The 18776-nt window shown below is 49.9% G+C and overlaps 6 protein-coding genes across 6 annotated transcripts; 2 read left to right on the forward strand and 4 right to left on the reverse strand.

The window, feature by feature from the left end:
* Positions 1-184: 184 nt before the first annotated feature.
* On the reverse strand, positions 185-6688 carry UHO2_06403 (uncharacterized protein; the record flags this gene model as incomplete). Its single annotated transcript, XM_041556411.1, has 1 exon — positions 185-6688. The coding sequence occupies one exon, from the start codon at positions 6686-6688 to the stop codon at positions 185-187; it is 6504 nt and encodes a 2167-aa protein (XP_041412345.1).
* Positions 6689-7324: 636 nt separating this feature from the next.
* Positions 7325-8374, reverse strand: UHO2_06404 (putative YPT6 - GTP-binding protein of the rab family; the record flags this gene model as incomplete). The annotated part of the gene is made up of 5 exons (XM_041556412.1): positions 7325-7389; positions 7489-7664; positions 7767-7878; positions 7963-8206; positions 8315-8374. 5 exons carry the CDS (start codon positions 8372-8374, stop codon positions 7325-7327), a joined length of 657 nt encoding a protein of 218 aa, XP_041412346.1.
* An 805-nt stretch (positions 8375-9179) lies between these two features.
* Positions 9180-10391, reverse strand: UHO2_06405 (putative PDB1 - pyruvate dehydrogenase (lipoamide) beta chain precursor; the record flags this gene model as incomplete). The annotated part of the gene is made up of 1 exon (XM_041556413.1): positions 9180-10391. One exon carries the CDS (start codon positions 10389-10391, stop codon positions 9180-9182), a length of 1212 nt encoding a protein of 403 aa, XP_041412347.1.
* Positions 10392-11067: 676 nt separating this feature from the next.
* UHO2_06406 (uncharacterized protein) lies at positions 11068-12405 on the forward strand (the record flags this gene model as incomplete). The annotated part of the gene is made up of 4 exons (XM_041556414.1): positions 11068-11553; positions 11626-11657; positions 11739-11935; positions 12047-12405. The coding sequence occupies 4 exons, from the start codon at positions 11068-11070 to the stop codon at positions 12403-12405; spliced, it is 1074 nt and encodes a 357-aa protein (XP_041412348.1).
* Positions 12406-15679: 3274 nt separating this feature from the next.
* Positions 15680-16858, forward strand: UHO2_06407 (uncharacterized protein; the record flags this gene model as incomplete). Its single annotated transcript, XM_041556415.1, has 1 exon — positions 15680-16858. One exon carries the CDS (start codon positions 15680-15682, stop codon positions 16856-16858), a length of 1179 nt encoding a protein of 392 aa, XP_041412349.1.
* A 184-nt stretch (positions 16859-17042) lies between these two features.
* On the reverse strand, positions 17043-18139 carry UHO2_06408 (uncharacterized protein; the record flags this gene model as incomplete). Its single annotated transcript, XM_041556416.1, has 2 exons — positions 17043-17943; positions 18030-18139. The coding sequence occupies 2 exons, from the start codon at positions 18137-18139 to the stop codon at positions 17043-17045; spliced, it is 1011 nt and encodes a 336-aa protein (XP_041412350.1).
* Between the last annotated feature and the right edge of the window lie 637 nt (positions 18140-18776).

Consider the following 18776-nt stretch of genomic DNA (forward strand, 5'->3'; position numbering starts at 1 on the left):
CCTTTATCATTTTGTAGGAATTGCAAACGTACAGTTGCCGGAAGATGCCAAGATGCACATTCGTTAGTAGATTGATATAGTCGAGAAGCATGTTTGTATTCTTGATGTACAGCAGTATGCCTGTCAAACTTGAGCCAAATGGGAAGGGTGATCACCAATTAACGCCCCCAAGCCCTAACACCGCTTAGCGAGCGAAAGGAATATCATTCGTAACCTCCTGCAATTTATCATACAACACTGCCCTCTTATTGCCATACGCATCCTTCACCAACCACCTGGCATGCTCGGCTGCCTCTCTCTCTCCCAACTCGGGCCTAAACCTTTGTCTCAACCTTTCTATTGTCGCGGTCCCTTTAAAACTCGGCAATTCAGTACCGAGCATAAGTTTACACGTATCTACTATCTCGTCACACCATGGTCTAACTGCCAAAAAAGCCTTTACAACTAATTGTTCGAACAATCTAAATCCTTGACTCTCTGGACCACCCATGAGATCAATCATTTCATGGCTAAGCTTGAAGGAGTAAGGTTCGAATCGCATACCACCTGGACCGATATCGAATAGGAAACCGAAATCAATATGAACGATATGGCCATCTTTGTCGATCATCATATTTCCATTGTGTCGGTCTCTTATTTGAAGGATATGGCAAACTATGGAATAGGCGGCCATGCTTTGGATGAAGTTCATCCTGGCATTTTGGAAGGGTATTGAGTCTATGTTTCCGTAAGTGTCGATGAAGAAGGTAAGGAGATGGTTGGTTTTTGCTCTACCCATTTCGTCTCTACTGGTTGCGTTGGGAACTACGTCGATAACTCCACAACCGGGAGCGGTTGCAGTGACACGGTATGCGTTTAGATAGACATGCATGCCTATAGTTGTATAGATATTCTTGAACATCGCTATTACTTGCAGAGCAAGTAGGTCTTGACGACAATCATCACCGACTTTGAATATAGCTGCTTGCCATACATCAATGTGAGTTTTTCGAGCTGGTGTATCTTCATCTCCCTCATCTCCTGGCCTAATGACTTCCCTATGAACCTTGAAGGTAGCCATAAAAGGTGCTTTAGCATGCGATTGTAACGGACGTCCAGATTTCCGATCAACATCAACAACTACCCCATCCGCATTACTTGGAAGATACACTCCTGGGACCACATCGATCTTTGCCATTTCTTCATCGATCTTCGCCTTCTTCTCAGACTTACTCTTCTTAATATAGGGCTTAAGTTTGCCTGAGATACTAGTGACTTGGTTAAAAAACGCAAACTCTCTCTCATAAAAGTCCCTAGCCTTACCCGAGAGAGCTGATACGATATTGCAAACCATACGATCCAATATCGGCTTGATCGCATCCTCAACCTGTGCATTATCGTCCTTATACGAGTTAGCTTTCATGTTCCAAATGATCTGATGACAGAAGAGCTGTGAGATCTTTGACGTTTCCAATATGAATTGTTCCACGTAGCCATACGCGTCTGTTCTCAGAGCTTGTACTACCTGTGGAACGTAGAAGAATGTAAGTTCCACCGGGTGTTGTTCGAGCGACCGCATAGCGTATTGGAGGAGGAGGGGGTGAGAGTTGTATTCTGGTTGGAAGATGTTGATTGCTTCGATGGGAGAGATAGGTGACCAGTAGAGGAGCCATTTTAGCTCCGAGTTTTCGTGGAGTGCCAGTTGAAGATGGTCTTCGACAAGGTATTTGAGAGAGGTGGGTGAGGAGAGTACTTTGTAGGGTTGAGAACGGACGAGATGGCCGAGGGTGGTATGGAGAGTTTTAGGGTGCGGGAAACGTACGCCGAGTTGGATGGCGATGAGAGGGTTGATTTTCCATGCCGACTGCACCATTGAGGGCCAGGAGGTTTCGGTGAGAGACTTGGTGAGGGATCCAGTGAAGTCAGATCCACGAGTGGGGGTGTTTAGCGGGTTAGCCCAGACCGAGAGCCGAGAGTATTCGTTTTCGATGAGCAGCTGCAACACCTTTTTCTTCTCTTCGAACGACTTGATGGCATCTTGCAGCGTCAAACCACGGGGCATGCGAACGGCGGAGAGAGTGGCAGGGAAACTGGTAACATGTTGATCCGCTCTCATCGTATCCTTCTGTAACAACTGCAACGTCTCAGCCAACACCTGCATATCCGCGCTGAGTTGAAGCCGATTCCCCCCGAAACTCCACTGCGGCGCCGCCTCAAACCAACCATAAGCCAAGCTATACAAGCTTTCCCTCAACTGATATTCCGCCAAGGCTTCCAATTGACAAGTCTGGATCAACCTAAACCCGAAATTCAACAAGCTAAACCTCACCTCCCTGGCAAGTGGATGAGTACTCATCCTCTCCACCGCTGCACCTGTATACTGAACCAACCTCGCCAACGTAAGCACCAAGCTTGCATTTCTATACCTCAACGCCTCGAACCTGCTCGCGATCAGATGGACGAGCGTCAAATGCGGAGTAAACAGCCTCGTCGCCTGCTCCTGTTCGGCTGTGATCTCGTCGCGATTGAATGCTCCCATTTCGGTTTTGCGAAGGAAGGGATGTTTAGCGGTAAGGGAAGCGGAGAAGATGCCGCGACGATTGACAATCGTGCAAGCCCAACCGATGGTGAGTTCGACCATGATCTTGGCCTCGACCTCGGGTCGTGCTCCGATGACCCATGTCCAGACGGAACACGCCGTGGAGATGGCTTCCGGTGTCAAGACGAGGATGGGGATCGAGACGATCAAGTGCAGCAACTCGTAGTCTGGATTGGGAAGGGCAACTATGAGTGCTGCTGTTCGGTAGAGTAATCTTCTGAGCTCGGCAAGAGGGAGGGTTTTGCGTTTGGCACCAACGTTGTTGGAGAGTGCAGCGAGTTGCTCGCGACACTCAGCAACGGAGGAAGGAGATGTGTTGTTGCTCGGGTCCTTGGAGAGTTCGATGAGGCCTTTGCTTAGGGCGTGATGGATACCCGTCATTTCACCGAGATAGGTGGATTTGGCGGAAAGTTTACCGATGAACGAGCTAGTTGCGTCTGATCTCCAACCGCCGAGTGCGGGGAGGAGACGTTCCTTACGGGCGGAAAGGGGCATGCTTCGAGCATATTCGAGTGCGATACTCTTACCCAGCTCGCTCCGGTCGGGGAGAATGGAATCGTCGAATGTTGCCAGATACCTCTCTAAAATACCTTGCACCTCCAGTGGCGCCAAACCCATAATCAGCGAAAGATACTCCCTCGACTTGGCCAAGAACAGCGACAGAATCTCGTTCCTCTGCGTGTAGGAATCCGAAAGATCGAACGAGATCCCAGCTCGGTCGGACGTATAGCTATACACCGGTGCGAATTCGTCCTTGAACTCTGCCTCGCATCCGTCTCTGAGCAAGGTGAGGATTTCGAGCATGGTCGTCACCACATCCTGCTCGCATAGCAATGAGGGAAGAGCGTAGATAAGCTTGTTGAGGATACTCTGCGAGACCTGTCTAACTTTGGCAACCCGGTGACAGCATGCAAGCATAAGGTTCTTAACCTCGTTCGAAACACGAGGATCAAGCGAGTGCCTGCTGACCTGCGAGCCGAGATGGCGGATGAAGGATTCAATCACCTTATCTGCAATAGCCTGCATAGCGCCTACCAGCGCGCTGCTGTTCAGCCCTTCATTGGTGAAGTAGGAAAGCACCATCGAGGGGCGACCCATGCTGGAGCGCAGACACTCCAAATTGTAGATCGTCGAGAGGAAGGTCACCTGAGCATAGCTGAACGAGCGAATATCGCTTGCATGCGTGGCAATCACAGCACTCAAAGCTTTCCTCTGCGAATCGAGCGTCTGGTTGGAAAAGTCTCGCTTGAGTACCGAGTTGTACTCCAGATCGCTCTCGAGGTAGTTATGCGCAGTTTCAGGCACAAGCGTAGGAGTCTTGAGCGAGATCGAACTGAGTGATCTGCCCACGATCTGAGCTTGAGCTTGTGCTACGGAAGTGGGGGCAGCAGTGGCAGATCCGTCCGCTGCAACGTTACTGCTGCAGTTTTTGGGCGAAGCGAAACCGAAAAGGACGGAAAGGAACCACATGTTACGGAACAAGGAGACGATTTCTGTTGTAGGCTGCACCTCTGGGTGGATGTCTTTGTGCTCCAACAGCGCAGCGATGGCGGGGAGAAGGGTGGCGAGATCAGTGTTGAGTTCGGCGAGCTCTTCTGCGCTACTCTTGGGCGAAGAAGCGACCGTCTGGAGTTGGATTCCCTTTTCAACGAAAAGCTGAAGCAGCTCGATGAGGAAAATCTCCTTCCTCCCACCCGAAGCTTGGTTCTCATCTGCAGCGGAAGAGTCTCGTTCGTCTCGCTCATCGAGACGACCAAGACCACGAGCGAGTTTGAGTTGAGCAGACACAACTGCTACTGCTGCACGACGGTTTGCGCCTCCAGTCAAGGCACTTCGGGATACAGCTGACAACGCTCTAACCACATCAATGTAGGCGCTGCGTGGACCAGCAAGAGCCAGCGGCACTACATTATCCAAAATCGCAGCCTCAGCAGAGACATCGGCATTACGAAGACGTTGCAACAACATGGAAATGGTCAATGCCGTCACGTCGGGTTTGCCCACCTCAAGTGCAAGACGAGAGATAACGGTAATCGTGCCAAGGTTGATGAGTCGTCTCTGATCTTCCGATCTCGCGGAGATATTGGCTTGCGAGCCAGACATGGGCATTCCATCGACCGTGTCTCGCGTGGTGATGGCACGAGAAGCACCACTGCGAACGGAAACGCCACTTCCGGCAACCCCTCCCACGCCCAACCCACCTGGAGTGTCCCTGCCCAAGTAATTAAGCAGACTGTACATGGTCGAAACGACCAAATCATCGCCCGGAGCAATCGTAACGCAGGAAGCCAAGCAGCGAGCGGCAGCCAACAGCACCGGCGAGCTAACTGCACGTGGATTAGGCATAAAGATACTCAACGGCAAAGTGACAAAGTGACGCAAAACCCTCGTCATCGGCAGAGCCAACGAGGAGTTGTTTCGCACCAACACACCTACGCTTTGTAGCGCCGCATCTTGAACTCGAGGCTCCAACACGGGAGCGTTTTCGGAGAGGAGAGAACGGATGCGAACAAAGAGGTCGTTATCGACATTCTTGTCCTCCCCAGCCAAGCTGCGTGCGACAGAGCAGAGGGCGGAGAGTTTGAGACTTTCAGCGAGAATCTCGGGCAGGTGAAGCTCGGGGAAGAGTTCGATGCTCTTGAGACGTTCGCTGAGGAGGAAGCGTTGGATGTCGTGGAAGCTGCGGTTGCTGGCACGGAGGACGTCGTAGAGGGTTTCCTCGAGGTCGTGAAGGGTAGATTCGGCGGTGTGGGTAGTGGAGGAGTCGCCGAAAGCGGCCGACTTGTCGGTGGTGCCAGTGCCGATGAGAGGGACGGCAGCGAGGAGGCCACCCACAGTGCTTCCGTTGGCAGTGGAAGCATTGGTGGTGGTGGTAGCCGAGTTGGAAAAGTCAGGTTGGATCGAGAAGCGAAGCAGCGATTCCCAAGCCTTCTTAGCGGCAGTAGAAGCCAATACAGCACGACTGTGGAGATGCTCAGCGTCGTCCTCGTTGGCGGCGGAGTCGAGATGGAATCGATCAGCCTGGGATTGACGGCTGGGATTGATAGGGTGGAGATCAAGACCGAGCTTCTGGAAGTCGGAAAAGTGCTTGATAGAAGGAGTAGCAGCCAAAGCAAGAGCCTGAGCGAGAGTGGTCTCGAGAATATGGATCGATGAGAGAAGGATGTAGTGACCCGAGAGAGGCACGCCAGCTTGACGATAGCGAGCGAGCAAAGAGATGCGGTAGTCCAAAGCATCTTGAGCACCTGCAGTGTTTCGATCAGCAAAAGTGAAGCCACCATCGGGAGGAATGAGATGGGCACCATCCTCATCCTCATCGCCGGAGAAGAAGGTATCGACACTAGCCTCGGACTGGACATCCGTAGGGAGGAGAGCGGCCACCTTGGGAGCACGCCTGGTAGCGCGACCAGCTTGCTGACGAATGGTGGCCTGATCATCAAGAAGAAGCAGAGCCTCATTGAGCCTCCTCACGGTCTGGGAGGAGGTCAAGATAGGGTTGAGCACCTCGGCAAGACGAGCGAATTCGTGGAGCTTCCAACCAAAGGAAGTGTTGGCAATAGCCCTGTACAAACCGTTGAAAAGCGGGACGAGCTTGACGACCAGAGTGTGAGCATCGCCCGAGGTAGCACGGAGCGCATCGCCTAGCTTGGCAGCGAGATCGAAGAGGGCATGCACACAACGAGCACGGTGATGAGGAGCATTGATCGAGACCTGCAAGAAGCTGGAAACGAGCGCATAGGCGAGCTGGTCAGGCAGAGGATGAGCAGTGCAGCTGGTCTGCTGATCAAAGTCGATCAGCGTAAGTTGACGGATGAGCTGCTCGAGGTCATCAAGGACAGGGACAAGATGCTCATCGTTCTTGATGTCGGTGGTGTCGTAAGAAGCCGAAGAGATCGACGAAGCAAAGAGCGCAAGACTGATCTGGGTACGAGCAGCCGAGGCGGAGAGGAAAAGCTTGGATCCAGTCGTGACTCTGCTAGTGGTAGCACGCTGATCGAAAAGAGATCGAACACGAGAGCGAGCCGAAGGGATGTTGGCAATGTCCTGGGCGAGGTTGAGAGCCAAGTCATCCAGGATGAGCTGGTGGGTAGGCAGATCGAGGCTGTCCATGGTGCGAGATGAATGATGGTAGAGGAGAAGATGGTAGAGGAGATGATGGTAGAGAAGATGATGGTAGAGAAGATGATGATCCTGTTGAGCTGAATCCTTGTGGCAGGTGAGAATTGAGAATGCGGAGAAAGTGCGAACGGGCCAACAAACTGAATTTAAAAGAAAAGCGTGAAAAAAAAAGGCGTGAAAAAAAAGAAAAAAAAAGAAAAAAAAAAGAAAAAAAAAAAGAAAAAAAAAAAGAAAAAAAAAAAGAAAAAAAAAAAAGAAAAAAAAAAAAAAAAAAAAAAAGGCGTGAAAGTGGACCTCGAAAAAGTAGTCAGGGGTAACGGATTCAGGGTAACGAATTCAGGGTAACGGATTCAGAACAAGTGCGAAGAAGCACAACGCTCCAATCTCACACCAGACCCACACAAGCTGTTGCATCGAGGTGACACGAAATCGTTTATCGACTCTAGACTCAAACCAAGGAATGATTAGACAGATCCACGAGAGCCACAAGACAACAGCCACAAGACAACAGCCACAAGACAACAGCCACAAGACGATGGTCGCAAGTCTTGGGCAAGCTGCTATGTATCGCGGAGAAACAAGTGACTGCTTGCTTGTTAAATACTGCATGGAAAGCGGCGGTGGAGATCAGCACTTGCAAGACGATCCGTCATGCATTGTCGTTTGTGCTGGTGGCGCGGTTACGTCGATATCTAGGCAAGGCACAAGTGAGAGATTGAAAAAAGGCATCAGCTCCTTGTGCTGCCTTGGTGAATGCAAAGTATCAGGCGAGATTGGCAGTGGAGACTTACTCTTGTTGGCAGTAGGGCCAGCATTGGCAACATCCGAATCCTTATCCATCCCTGGCAACGCTTGGGCGATCTTTTTGAATAAGACCTTGACATTATGTCCCGCTTTGGCCGAAGTTTCGATGAACATGACGTTGAATTCCTGAGCTTTCTTTTCTGCTTCGTCCGTTGTAACTTGTCTATCATTCCAGCGGTAGCCAGGACATCAAGTTCGAGTGTTAGTGGTGCTGCTGTACAGATGCAATCATATATATAGAGAAAGGGTGTTGGTGGGGACGTACCTCTTATCGCTCAAATCAGTCTTGTTACCAACCAAGACGATAATCACATCGTTGCCACGCTCTGCTCGCACATCGTCGACCCATTTTGAGGTGTTTTGGAATGATGCTCGGTCTGCAAGCACAAGTGGCAAGAACAAGTGGCAAGAAGAAGAGTGTAAGTTCATCCTTACGAGCGGTAAACGGGAATCGAACTTACTGGTGATATCATAAACCACCACAGCAACAGAGGAATCTCGAATATAGGATGGGATCAAGGATCGGAATCGCTCCTGTCCTGCTGTATCCCAGAGCTGCAATCTGACGGTTCTGTCTTCGAGATACATGGTTTTGGAGAGGAAATCGATGCCGATGGTCGCTTGGTAGGTGTTGTCGAATGTGTCGTACATGAAGCGTGTGATGAGTGAGGTTTTGCCAACCGATTGCTCGCCTAAGAAGACCAGCTGAGATGGCGAGGAGAGTGAATAATGATACCGTCGAAAGCAAGGTTGGTGTCAGAGCAAGAAGAAGCAAAGTGAGTTTCAACGGCTGATCGCGGTGGGTGCTCTTACCTTGAACTTTCTCAATGGCTGGCCGAACTCGGCTGTGCTTGCTCCTGGTGCGTTCGACATTGCGAGCTATTAGCTGTTATATAGCGATGTCAGCCTGGGATCTGCTATGGAATTTGTTGCCTCCTTGTTTCAACGTCGTTGCTTGTTGCCGGTGATGAGCGATATCCTGTGATCAGTCCGATGCGATGCAATGCGATGCGATGCGATGCGATGCGATTGCGAGGCGAGGCGGGGCAAGGGCGGTAGATGCTGGCTTTTCTTTTTTCCAGTAGCGTCGACAGAGCTGTCTGGTGGCGAGCGGTGGTCGTTGAGTAGCTGAGGTCTCGAATGATGGTTGGTGGACAAGAAGCCAAGGTGTCAGTTGCATGCCAAACGCGCGTGTCTCTTGCATTCCAAGCGACAGACACTCAAATCGGGCCGATATTCTCACTCTCTTTCCAAATGCGGCCAACTTGACATCTCCGATTCGCGCCAACTTCTCGCACGAGAAGCAAATCCGAATTTCCCACTCTGTTACTACCGACATGAGCTAACAAAGTTGGATCACAGGCTTTCCCCTCCCGCACACTCATTCCTCCAGTCGATCAGCATGACATCGATGAGAAGTGGTGCGCAAAGAGGGATGTGGAGATATTGAGGCATAGACACCAGACAGAGTGTGCATAGGCAGCAATGAGGAATGGATTTACACCATCTGAAAAAAAGCAAAGAAAGATGAAATAGAGGTACAAGGTACAAGGTACAAGGTAGGTAAGATCTGTTGAGCTGCTGGAGCGCAAAGAGAGAAGGTGCTCTCAAAGCTACGGTAACTTGCTTCCAACTAACGCTGCCGCTCAGCTCAAAGGGCTCTTGCACGGATGCGCTTTTACTTGTAAAGAGCACGCTTAGCAGCGCGAACAACGATGGCCGTGTCTGGGAAGGAGAGCTTCTCCAAGTTCTGAGCGTATGGCGTAGGCACAGCGGCACCCGTCACACGCTCGACAGGAGCATCGAGGTGGTCGAAAGCAAAGTCGTTGACAGTCGCAGCGATCTCGGCTCCGACGGAGAACTGAGGGAAGCCGCTCTCCACGGTAACGATACGGTTGGTCTTTTTCACCGAGTCGATGATGGTATCGACATCCATAGGAGCGATGGTTCGGAGGTTGATGACTTCTGCCTCTACGCCTTCTTGGTTCTTGAGGATTTCGGCAGCCTCCATGGCGTAGTTCATACCGATGGAGTGAGAGACAATGGTGATGTCCTTGCCAGGACGTTCGATCTTGGCTTTGCCGATGGGGATTGTAAAGTCGTCCGAGAGAGCTTCCTGGGAGATGGGGAAGGACTGGCCGTAGAGGATTTCGTTTTCGAGAAAGACGACAGCGTTGGGATCACGAATAGCCGACTTGAGCAAACCACGGCAATCCTCAGCAGACCAAGGGGAGATGGTCTTGAGGCCAGGAATCTGACCGTACCAAGCGGCGTAATCCTGGGAATGCTGAGCACCTACACCGGCGGCAGCACCGTTGGGACCACGGAAAACGACAGGACAAGGAACATTACCACCGGACATGTAGTAAGTCTTGGCACCCGAGTTGATGATCTGGTCAATTGCCTGCATGGCAAAGTTGAAGGTCATGAACTCGCAGATGGGACGCAAGCCAGAAAGAGCGGCGCCGACAGCCAAACCAGCAAAACCAGACTCGGTGATGGGAGTATCGATGACACGCTTCTCGCCAAACTTGTCGAGCAAACCACGGGTGATCTTGTAAGCACCGTTGTAACGAGCGACCTCTTCACCGAGGATAAAAACTTTATCATCACGGAGCATCTCTTCTTCCATGGCCGAGTTCAATGCATCACGAACGGTCATCTCTTGCGGCTTGGCATCGGAGGAAGCGTTGCGGGTGGTGGAAGGGATGAAGGCGGTAAGCGCGGCAGGATCGGTGGTGAGACGCGAGGAGGAGGCGAGGGGGGAAGCCTTGTCTGCGGCGGCGAGCAAACGAGAAGGCTGCCTTGAGACGGCCGAGGTGGAGAGCGAACGAAGGCTGGAGCCCTGAACGCGGGCCAAGGAGGTCCAAGCGGAACGAGCGATGGCCATCTTTGCGAGGGATGACGACGACGAAGGGTGTAGGAGACGAGGAGGATGTGGAGAGAGGGAGAGAGGGACAAGGTAAGGGATGAATGTCTAGAGCAACGACGACGACGAGGACAACGACAACGACAAAGACGGACGACAAAGACCAACAACAGAAGATCCGATCAGTGCTCCGAACGCAAAAGATTCCAACGCACCAGCACACACACACACACACACACGCACGGAAAAGGAAAAATAGAAAAAGAAAAGAAAAAAAGAAAAAAGAAAAAAGAAAAAAGAAAAAAGAAAAAAGAAAAAAAAAAGAAAAAAAAAAAGAAAAAAAAAGAGAACGCGAGCCACTCTTTTCGGTTTAGCTGGAAAAAAAGACAGGAATCGATATCCTCAAGAAAGGGTGCAAAGCTGCTCGGCTGTTCTCTGCTTGAACTTCCCAACAAGAGGGGGTATCAAAGTTTTTGCATTTTTAAAAACCCGGGTTTTTTCAAGAGCGCATTTTTCAAAAAAACCGCAAAAGCTTACATAAGCTCCACAAAGGGAAAAAAAAAAAACCGTGTTTTCAAAAATGCAGCTCAGGAGGCACATTTGTGAAAATGCGGTTTTTTTATCACTCCACATCTTCTCTCCTTTCCTCACTCTCATTGCACTTTTGCTCACTCCCTCTTCCTTGCACTCATTCAACATGACCTCCTCCACTGATGATTCTTGTGACATCTCTGCAGAGTTGTTATGCCAGTCCACTACACCTACAAGCTCAGCAACTCAGACTGAAAGTGTGCCTGTGCTGTCTCAATCTGGTTCTACAAGTGCTCCTGACATCCACACTTCCTGTCCAACTCGAGCCTCTAGATCTGCCACAGGCAAGAAGAACTTGACATGGTCAGGTGCCAATCTTCTTCACCTTGTCATGATCCTCTACAACAACAACTCCTACCAGCACACTCTGCTGCCATCTCGAGAATTGGCTGAGAGCGATCCAGCCCTCAAACTTTGCAAACATCCCATTTTTTGGGATATCTCCAAGATGATTTTCCCAGGTGCATCTGTTGATCCCAATCACATCAAGTCCAAGCTGAGGTGGCTGCTAGAGACATACTACAGGGAGAAGAAGAAGCTTTCACTCACTGGAGCTGGTACACTGCTGGAGGACATGGATGCATCCAACCTGGTAAGTTTTGGTGATCTTTGTTGCTTGCAATAGTATGCTTGGATGCTGATTCATACTTTTGATTTTAAACAGTCCTACATATCTCGCATTGCCCTGTCAACAAAGTATGCTTGGTTTGAAAGGATGCATGAGATGATGAATGGCTGATTCAATGCTGATCCTGCAGCACTTATCACAACTCCCAGTCTTGACTTCACCAGCAATGATGAGCCTGACATGCCTTTGAATGGCTCAGCTGACATACCCATGGATATTTGTGGCAGCGAGCTGTACAATCACAGTGCTCATGGCCATGGTTTGCCTCCTATTCTCAACTTGATCAAACCCACCAACCCCCCGGCTGCTGTTGCATCCACTTCTGGTGTATCCTTTGCTGGCACTGGTGATGATGACATCTTTAACACACCTTTGCCTCCACCTTTGCAGGCTTGACCACCTTCCTCCACTGCTGGTGGTTTGGATGTCTCTGATTCCACCTCTTCTCAATCTTCAGCCCAGCTCTCTCCCAGCACCAAGTGCAAGCGAGGTGCCCTTGATCACAAGCACAACACACTTGCTGAAGCTTTCTATCATTCTTCCATTGATACCCTTCAGATCTGCCTGCAGCTTGAACAGGAATGCACCAGACACGAGAAAATACTGGAGGCTGAGCATACCAAGCACAAGGAGATGCACCTGCATCACGAGAGGGAGGAGAAAGAGTGCAATGAATGTGTTTGCACATGTGATCATGAAATGGTGATGGAGATGGTGCACCTCCTTGCTTCTCAGGCCAGTGTTGAACAGGATGCTTGTCAGAACACCAGCAACAACAACAACACGGACTCTTCATTCAATCTTCCTGTCTTGTAGCATTACATGTACTATCATCCAGTCTCAATGCAAAGTCATTTCTGAGTGTTTTTCTGTAGAGTGCAAGTATGAGGTGAATAAAAATGATGCACAGCACAGTCACATAATGAGCTCAAAAGCATTTAAACAAAAAATTTCACTCTCACACCTCTTCCATTACTACCACCACTCCACTCTGCAACCTTTCAGCATTGCTCTTGCTGCCATCCCCCCTCTCCATCCCCCCTCTCTATCCCCCCTCTCCATGCTCCCTCTCCAACTCCCTTCCTCCTTCCAGCCATGGTGCACTACAGTGACAAGCAAGTAATTCTCAATGACATTGTCCACACTCTTGAGCTCTCTATACCTGCAGAGGTCATCCAAAACACTGACAGAGTGCAGCACTCCTGCAGCACTGACATTGACAACTTGGACAATGATGGTGACCCAATTCCACTCTCACAACACCTTGTCTGCTTGTACACTTTCATATGCAAGCAAAGGTACACAATCACATGTTACACTCCTCTTGGCCATGCTGATAAGCTTATCCACCTTCTCAACAGGTATGAATCAAGCAATCATAGGATGTATTGTGGACTTGTTCATATGTCACCTGAAGCATTCAACAATCTTGCCATCTGACTCCAGCAAACAGAGGCTTTCCAGTGGAACTACAGCAGCTCAGGTGTGATGTCTCTCAACAAAGTGCAAGAGATTCTTTCAGTGGCTCTGTACAGACTCAGCCATTCTGGAAATGGAGGTGGTGAATGTGATGCTGCTTTGCAATGTGGTTGCAGTGTTGGGAGCATTGTTGGATACACCAATCACACAGTCGCTGGCCTCCTTGAGCTAAACAACAAGGTCATGCAGTTTGCTTCAGAGGGAGAGAGATAACATGCTTCTGCCTGGGTGCGCAATACAACTGGGGTTGAAGAGTGGGGTAAGGGCTGGCTTGTGGTGGATGACACACACATCCCTCTTGCCTGGAAGCCAGGAGTGCTCAGTTGAGAGCACTTCTGCTACAAAGGCTTCCACAGCATCAATGTAGTGCTGGTGATCCTGCCACACTCACTGCAGATTGTCAAATCAGTTGTTGGACAGCCTGGCAGCATTCAGGATTCAAAGGTTTGGGCCTCAGGCAGCAACATCCTGAAGAAGCCTTGCCTGTACCTTGATGAAGGTGAGTTCATCTGGGTTGATGGTGGATATGGCCATTCTGCCTTCACAGTTGGACCATTCTCTCACATTGCTGCCAACAAGAGTTGAGACCTTCAACACTTCAACTACATGCTCTCTCAAGTCCAAGTATGAGTCAAACATGCCATTGCATACCTGAAGAACTGCTTCCAGTGCCTTACAGGCTATTGTGGTAACATCTACCATTTCAAGGACTGCATCACTGCTGCCAAGATGATCCAAGCCTGCATTGTTGCCCACACCTTTGCAAGTCAATATGACTGTCCTGCTGATATTGCTGACCTGCTGTTGCCCTCTTTCTCTGAGGATGAGGTGAGTGAGGTTGTTCAAAGCCTCCAACTTGATGCCAGTGATACACAAGAGCTCAGGAGGACAAGATGCACAAATCAGCAGGAATACAAACTGGATCTTGCCACTGCAACACAAGGAATGTCACAGTATGCAGTGTCAAGACTTTGAAGTTCTGCTGCACATGATCTTTGAGAGGGTTTGTTCCAGGCACTGTTCAGATCCACTGGGTGCAATGAGGAAGACACTACTGCATTGTCTCAACATCATGAGAGGACTACTGTGGACTACATTGCCATGACTCAAAGCACATCAGCTTGGAGACAGGAGCAAGTCTTGACACAACCATTCTCAATCTGACAGGCACTCTCTCTTCTTCTGTTCAATACAATTCTTCTCACCACCATATGAAACATTACATTGAGTGCATTGTGTGAAGAGGAAAGCAAGATATAAGCAAGCAATGGGTAATAGCAATGAGAGCAACAAGTAACATGACCACTGTTAGGTTATGTATTTTATCAGTCATATGATTTCATTGTGTTTTTGGAAACCTGCTTTTCCTTGGGGGGGGGGGGGGGTTCAAATTCCCTCAAAAAATGTGCTCTCGAAAAAACCCGCACTTTTAAAATTGCAAAAACTTTGATACCCCCTAAGGCGATAAACAAGTTGAATCTCCTCTCCCACACGGTGTGGTCCGATAGATGCCGATATCAGCCCGATCTGACTGCAAACACAAGTCGGGAGAGCCGTCTTTGTCTGGCCTTGCAAGTGCACCATCGCTTTGCTGCACCACCGCTTGCTAGCTGAGGATGATCGTGCAAGCCCTCGGCCCGATCGCAGAAAGACGGCGGAAGAGTGGATCTCCGAACTGCTCCGTATCGAGGGATGCTGGAGGGACGTTTTTAGAACACTTGCGCGCAATCCGCCGTCGGCCTTGGAGCGTGTTGCATGTTGGGGTGCAGCTTGCAAAAGGAACTTTGCCGGTCAAAGATGCGGGTTGTTAGATCGCCTTTCGATCTCCCATCTTTATTGAGGAGAAGCCGCTCTCTCCTCGTCTGATCACGATGATTTTTCTTCACATTTCTCGACGGGAAGCGCCTTCCCGGACCCGGATTGTGCAGCAGCTCTCTCACTCAGACACGGGCCTTGGTCTAAGCAAAATCCAGATTACTAGATCATTGCTAGATCATTGCTACACCATCTCCTTTCACCATCTCCTTTCACCATCTCCTATTTGCCACATTCCGACGGCTGGTCTTTCAGGCTTGGACACTCTTGGCGCAGCGCATTGCGACTCTCGACGAGCACCTTGAACGGCATCGACAGCATCGACTTGGACTCTTGACTCTGGACCGCTGCCTGCGATTCGGCTGAGCTTTTTGCATCGTCGGCATCATCCGATACCATATCAGCAGAAGCTCTTAAAAGAGCACATTTCAAACACATCACATTTCAAACACAGCCCTTTCAAAAGTCAGCCCTTTTAAAAGACATCACATTTAAAAGACATCACATTTAAAAGACATCACATTTAAAACAGCACAGCCTCGTGCCGACATTCGGACCAGCTTCCGATCAAACAGTCATCTTTCCGCACCACCTCGACTCAGCACTCTCGGCTCTTCCGCACCAGCACTTGGGCAGAGCAATAGCAGTGCATCGCCTCATCGACTCCAGAGATCAGGCATCTCCCCCCTCCTCCCCATCCCTGTACAGCATCCTCCGCCAAGATGAGTAAGTATCTTGTAACCCAACCGACTTACGCTTGCCATCTCCATCTCGCCACTGCTACGATATTGACAGTATGCCCACCGTTTGCACTGCCACAGTGGACGATCTGACGGAAGGATCGAGCGATTACGCCGCCAACTCTTGGGTCACCTGGTTCCTCTCCACCAAAGGCAACGAGTACTTTTGCGAAGTCGACGAAGACTATATCCTCGATCGTTTCAATCTCACCGGTCTCAACGCAGAAGTTCAACACTATCCACAAGCACTCGATCTCATCACGGATTCCCTCGAAGATGATCTTTCCGACTCGATCCGTGATTCGGTAGAAGCTCAGGCTAAACTCCTCTACGGATTGGTACATGCTCGTTATGTCATCACCACACGAGGCTTGGCCAAGATGTTGGAAAAGTACAAGAGGGCTGATTTCGGTCGATGTCCTCGTGTGCTTTGCTATCAACAACCTCTCTTGCCCGTAGGCTTGAGCGATAACCCGTTTCAGAAAGCGGTCAAGTTGTTTTGTCCTCGATGCGAGGATATTTACTCGCCTAAAAGCAGCAGGCATGGAACAATCGATGGTGCCTTTTTTGGAAGCACTTTCCCCCATATGCTTTTCATCGTCTATCCCCACCTCCTACCTTGCAAATCGCCGTCAAGTCAATCTCCGTTCTTGTTAAGTGCAACTCAACATCGATCCGACAGGACCCAGGAACATGTCGATGTCGACGATTCCATCCTCTCTTGTCTCCCCACCGCAGCCACTGGAGCAGCTGGTGTTGGTGGAGCGGCGAATGCTTCTTCTTTACCAGCAGCTGGTGCGGTGGCAGCAGTAGCAAATGCAAATGCAAATGCAAATGCAAATGCAAATGCAGGTGGCGCAAGTGGAACACCAGCAAACTCAACCGCTGCTGCAGCGGCCAAGGTGGAAAGATACAGACCTCGGATTTTTGGTTTCCCGGTACATGAGACGAGCAAGTTGCAAAAATGGCAGGATAGAGTGAGAGATCAACAGATCGAATCCTTGGAAAAGGTGGAGAGTGCAGGCGGGATTGCTACACCCGGTGCTGCTACCTTTTTCACCAAGGCCATTGCACAACTGAAACAGCTCGACGCTGCAAACGCAGGGCAAGAGGCCAAAGCAGATCCGATCGGCAATCCAGCCCTAACAGCACCAGCACCAGCAACGGTCAAGGCTCGATCAAATCTTACCACAGCTACTCTCTTACCAACTGCTTCGACTGACGTTGGGTCCTAGAGAGACTAACAGTCTTTTGCTTTCTCTTTCTCGTCTCGTCTATGGTCTTCTTCCCTCACTACGCACGTACATACATACTTCGGGTTTGCGGCTGTTTTTTTTTTCTTTTTTTTTTTTGGATTACCTTCTAACTCGAGTGATTCGAATATGTAGCTTGAAACACATATACATTTTCTCATTCTATTCACACCTGCGTGGTGAGTATGACCTGGCTGACGAGTCTGCGCATATCTTGTGCTCTAAGTTTGCTGATCGTGAGTACTTCGTTGTGGTTTGCGGCTTGAGAGATGTTTTGGTGGATGATGTTTTGGATTTTTGCTTCTGCCTTTTCATTGCCCTTATCTTTTGCTTCGTCCAGCAAGAGTTGTTGTAGATTGAATGGAGGGTTGAGGATTACTTTGTTAGTAATTAAACTGATGGCTAGAACTTTCATGCCTATATGAGTGGCTGTGATGACTTCGGGTACAGTTGACATGCCTACAGCATTTGCGCCTGCGTTTTTCAGAAAGTTGGCTTCAGCTCGGCTTTCGTACGACGGTCCTAGAACATAGGCGTATGTTCCAGAGGCTAGTAGTGTGCTTAGTCCGAGTTGGTTTGCTGCTCGGTAGAGTGAGAGTTGAAGGTTGAGATCGTAGGCGTTGGAGAGTGCAGGGAATCGTGGTCCGAGAGAGGCGTAGTTCCGTCCGATGAGTGGGTTCATTGAAGTTAGTGTTGGTAGGGAGAGATGGTCGTGTATGGCCATGATCGTGCCGATTGATAGATCGTCTGTCAGTCCTCCAGCAGCGTTGGTGATGATGAGGTGGGTGACACCGAGGAGGCGGAATACGCGTGTGGGAAACACGCATGTGTTGGAGGAGTGCCCTTCGTATGTGTGAAAGCGTCCAAGACATGCTACTACAGGCACCCGGATCGAGGGAACAGCAGCAGAAGAAGCACACGAGTCAGAGCGAGAGGAGGTGATATATCCAAATGCAAGCCGCGATTGGTGGCCTTCCACCGAGGATTCCGCAAACCCAGGGATGGAGGAATAAGGCACGTGTACAGCTTGCTCCAGCGAGGAGGCTAGATCTGACAACCCGGATCCACTGCAAGCAAACAAAGAGTGTGGCGATTAGTATGGCTTGAACCCGAGGACGGGGAAGAGGGGGGAAGAGGGGGGGGGAGAACCTACCAAATAATACCCCATTTAGGAGCAGCTAATTCAGCCGGAACCCTCGAACGGATCGCATCCACCGCCTGGGCAAACTGCGGGGGGAGACTGGAGAGATCGATCTCAGACATGATTGGCAAGGAGAAGGGCTTTGATAGATGTAGTGTGGTGGAAAGAAGAGAAGGGAGAGAGGGGAGGATGGTGTTTGGTGGCCGTCCAGTTAAGGAATTTTTGTTTGTACAGTTATGTTGTTATTGTTATTCTATCTACTAGCTTCTATGTACATTGTCATATATATATATGCTTGGTAATCTCTTCCACATGTGCTAGCCTGTGGTGAGCTGCTCCTTGTGTCACTCCTGCATTGTCACTTCCTGTGTGTTAGTGTGACAATGCTTATGCATCCCACATGTGTTACCACCTATATGTGTCTTTGCCTCATCAATGACTCACTTATCTTCCACAGGCTCCATAATGCTCCATGGACTCTGTGAATTCTGTTGGAGTGCCGACATGTCTCCCTCAACTGTCTCCCTCAGCAGCAAGGCAGTAGGCTGCTGAGCCACTGTACCTTGCTGTGGTGTCAGTCCTAACCCTTGTCATGCATGTCGCAATGCCTCCTTGCCTACTGGTTTGGTAAAGATGTCTGCTAAGTTATCTTCAGTGCTGATGTACTTGATTTTGACCTTTCCATCTTGTACATTGTCTCTTATAAAATGGTATTTGGTGTCGATGTGCTTCAACTTCCAATGTTGTGTGGGGTCTTTG

This window comes from Ustilago hordei (genome assembly GCF_900519145.1).
Source record: "Ustilago hordei strain Uho2 genome assembly, contig: UHO2_contig_18, whole genome shotgun sequence".
NCBI classification, from domain to species: domain Eukaryota; kingdom Fungi; phylum Basidiomycota; class Ustilaginomycetes; order Ustilaginales; family Ustilaginaceae; genus Ustilago; species Ustilago hordei.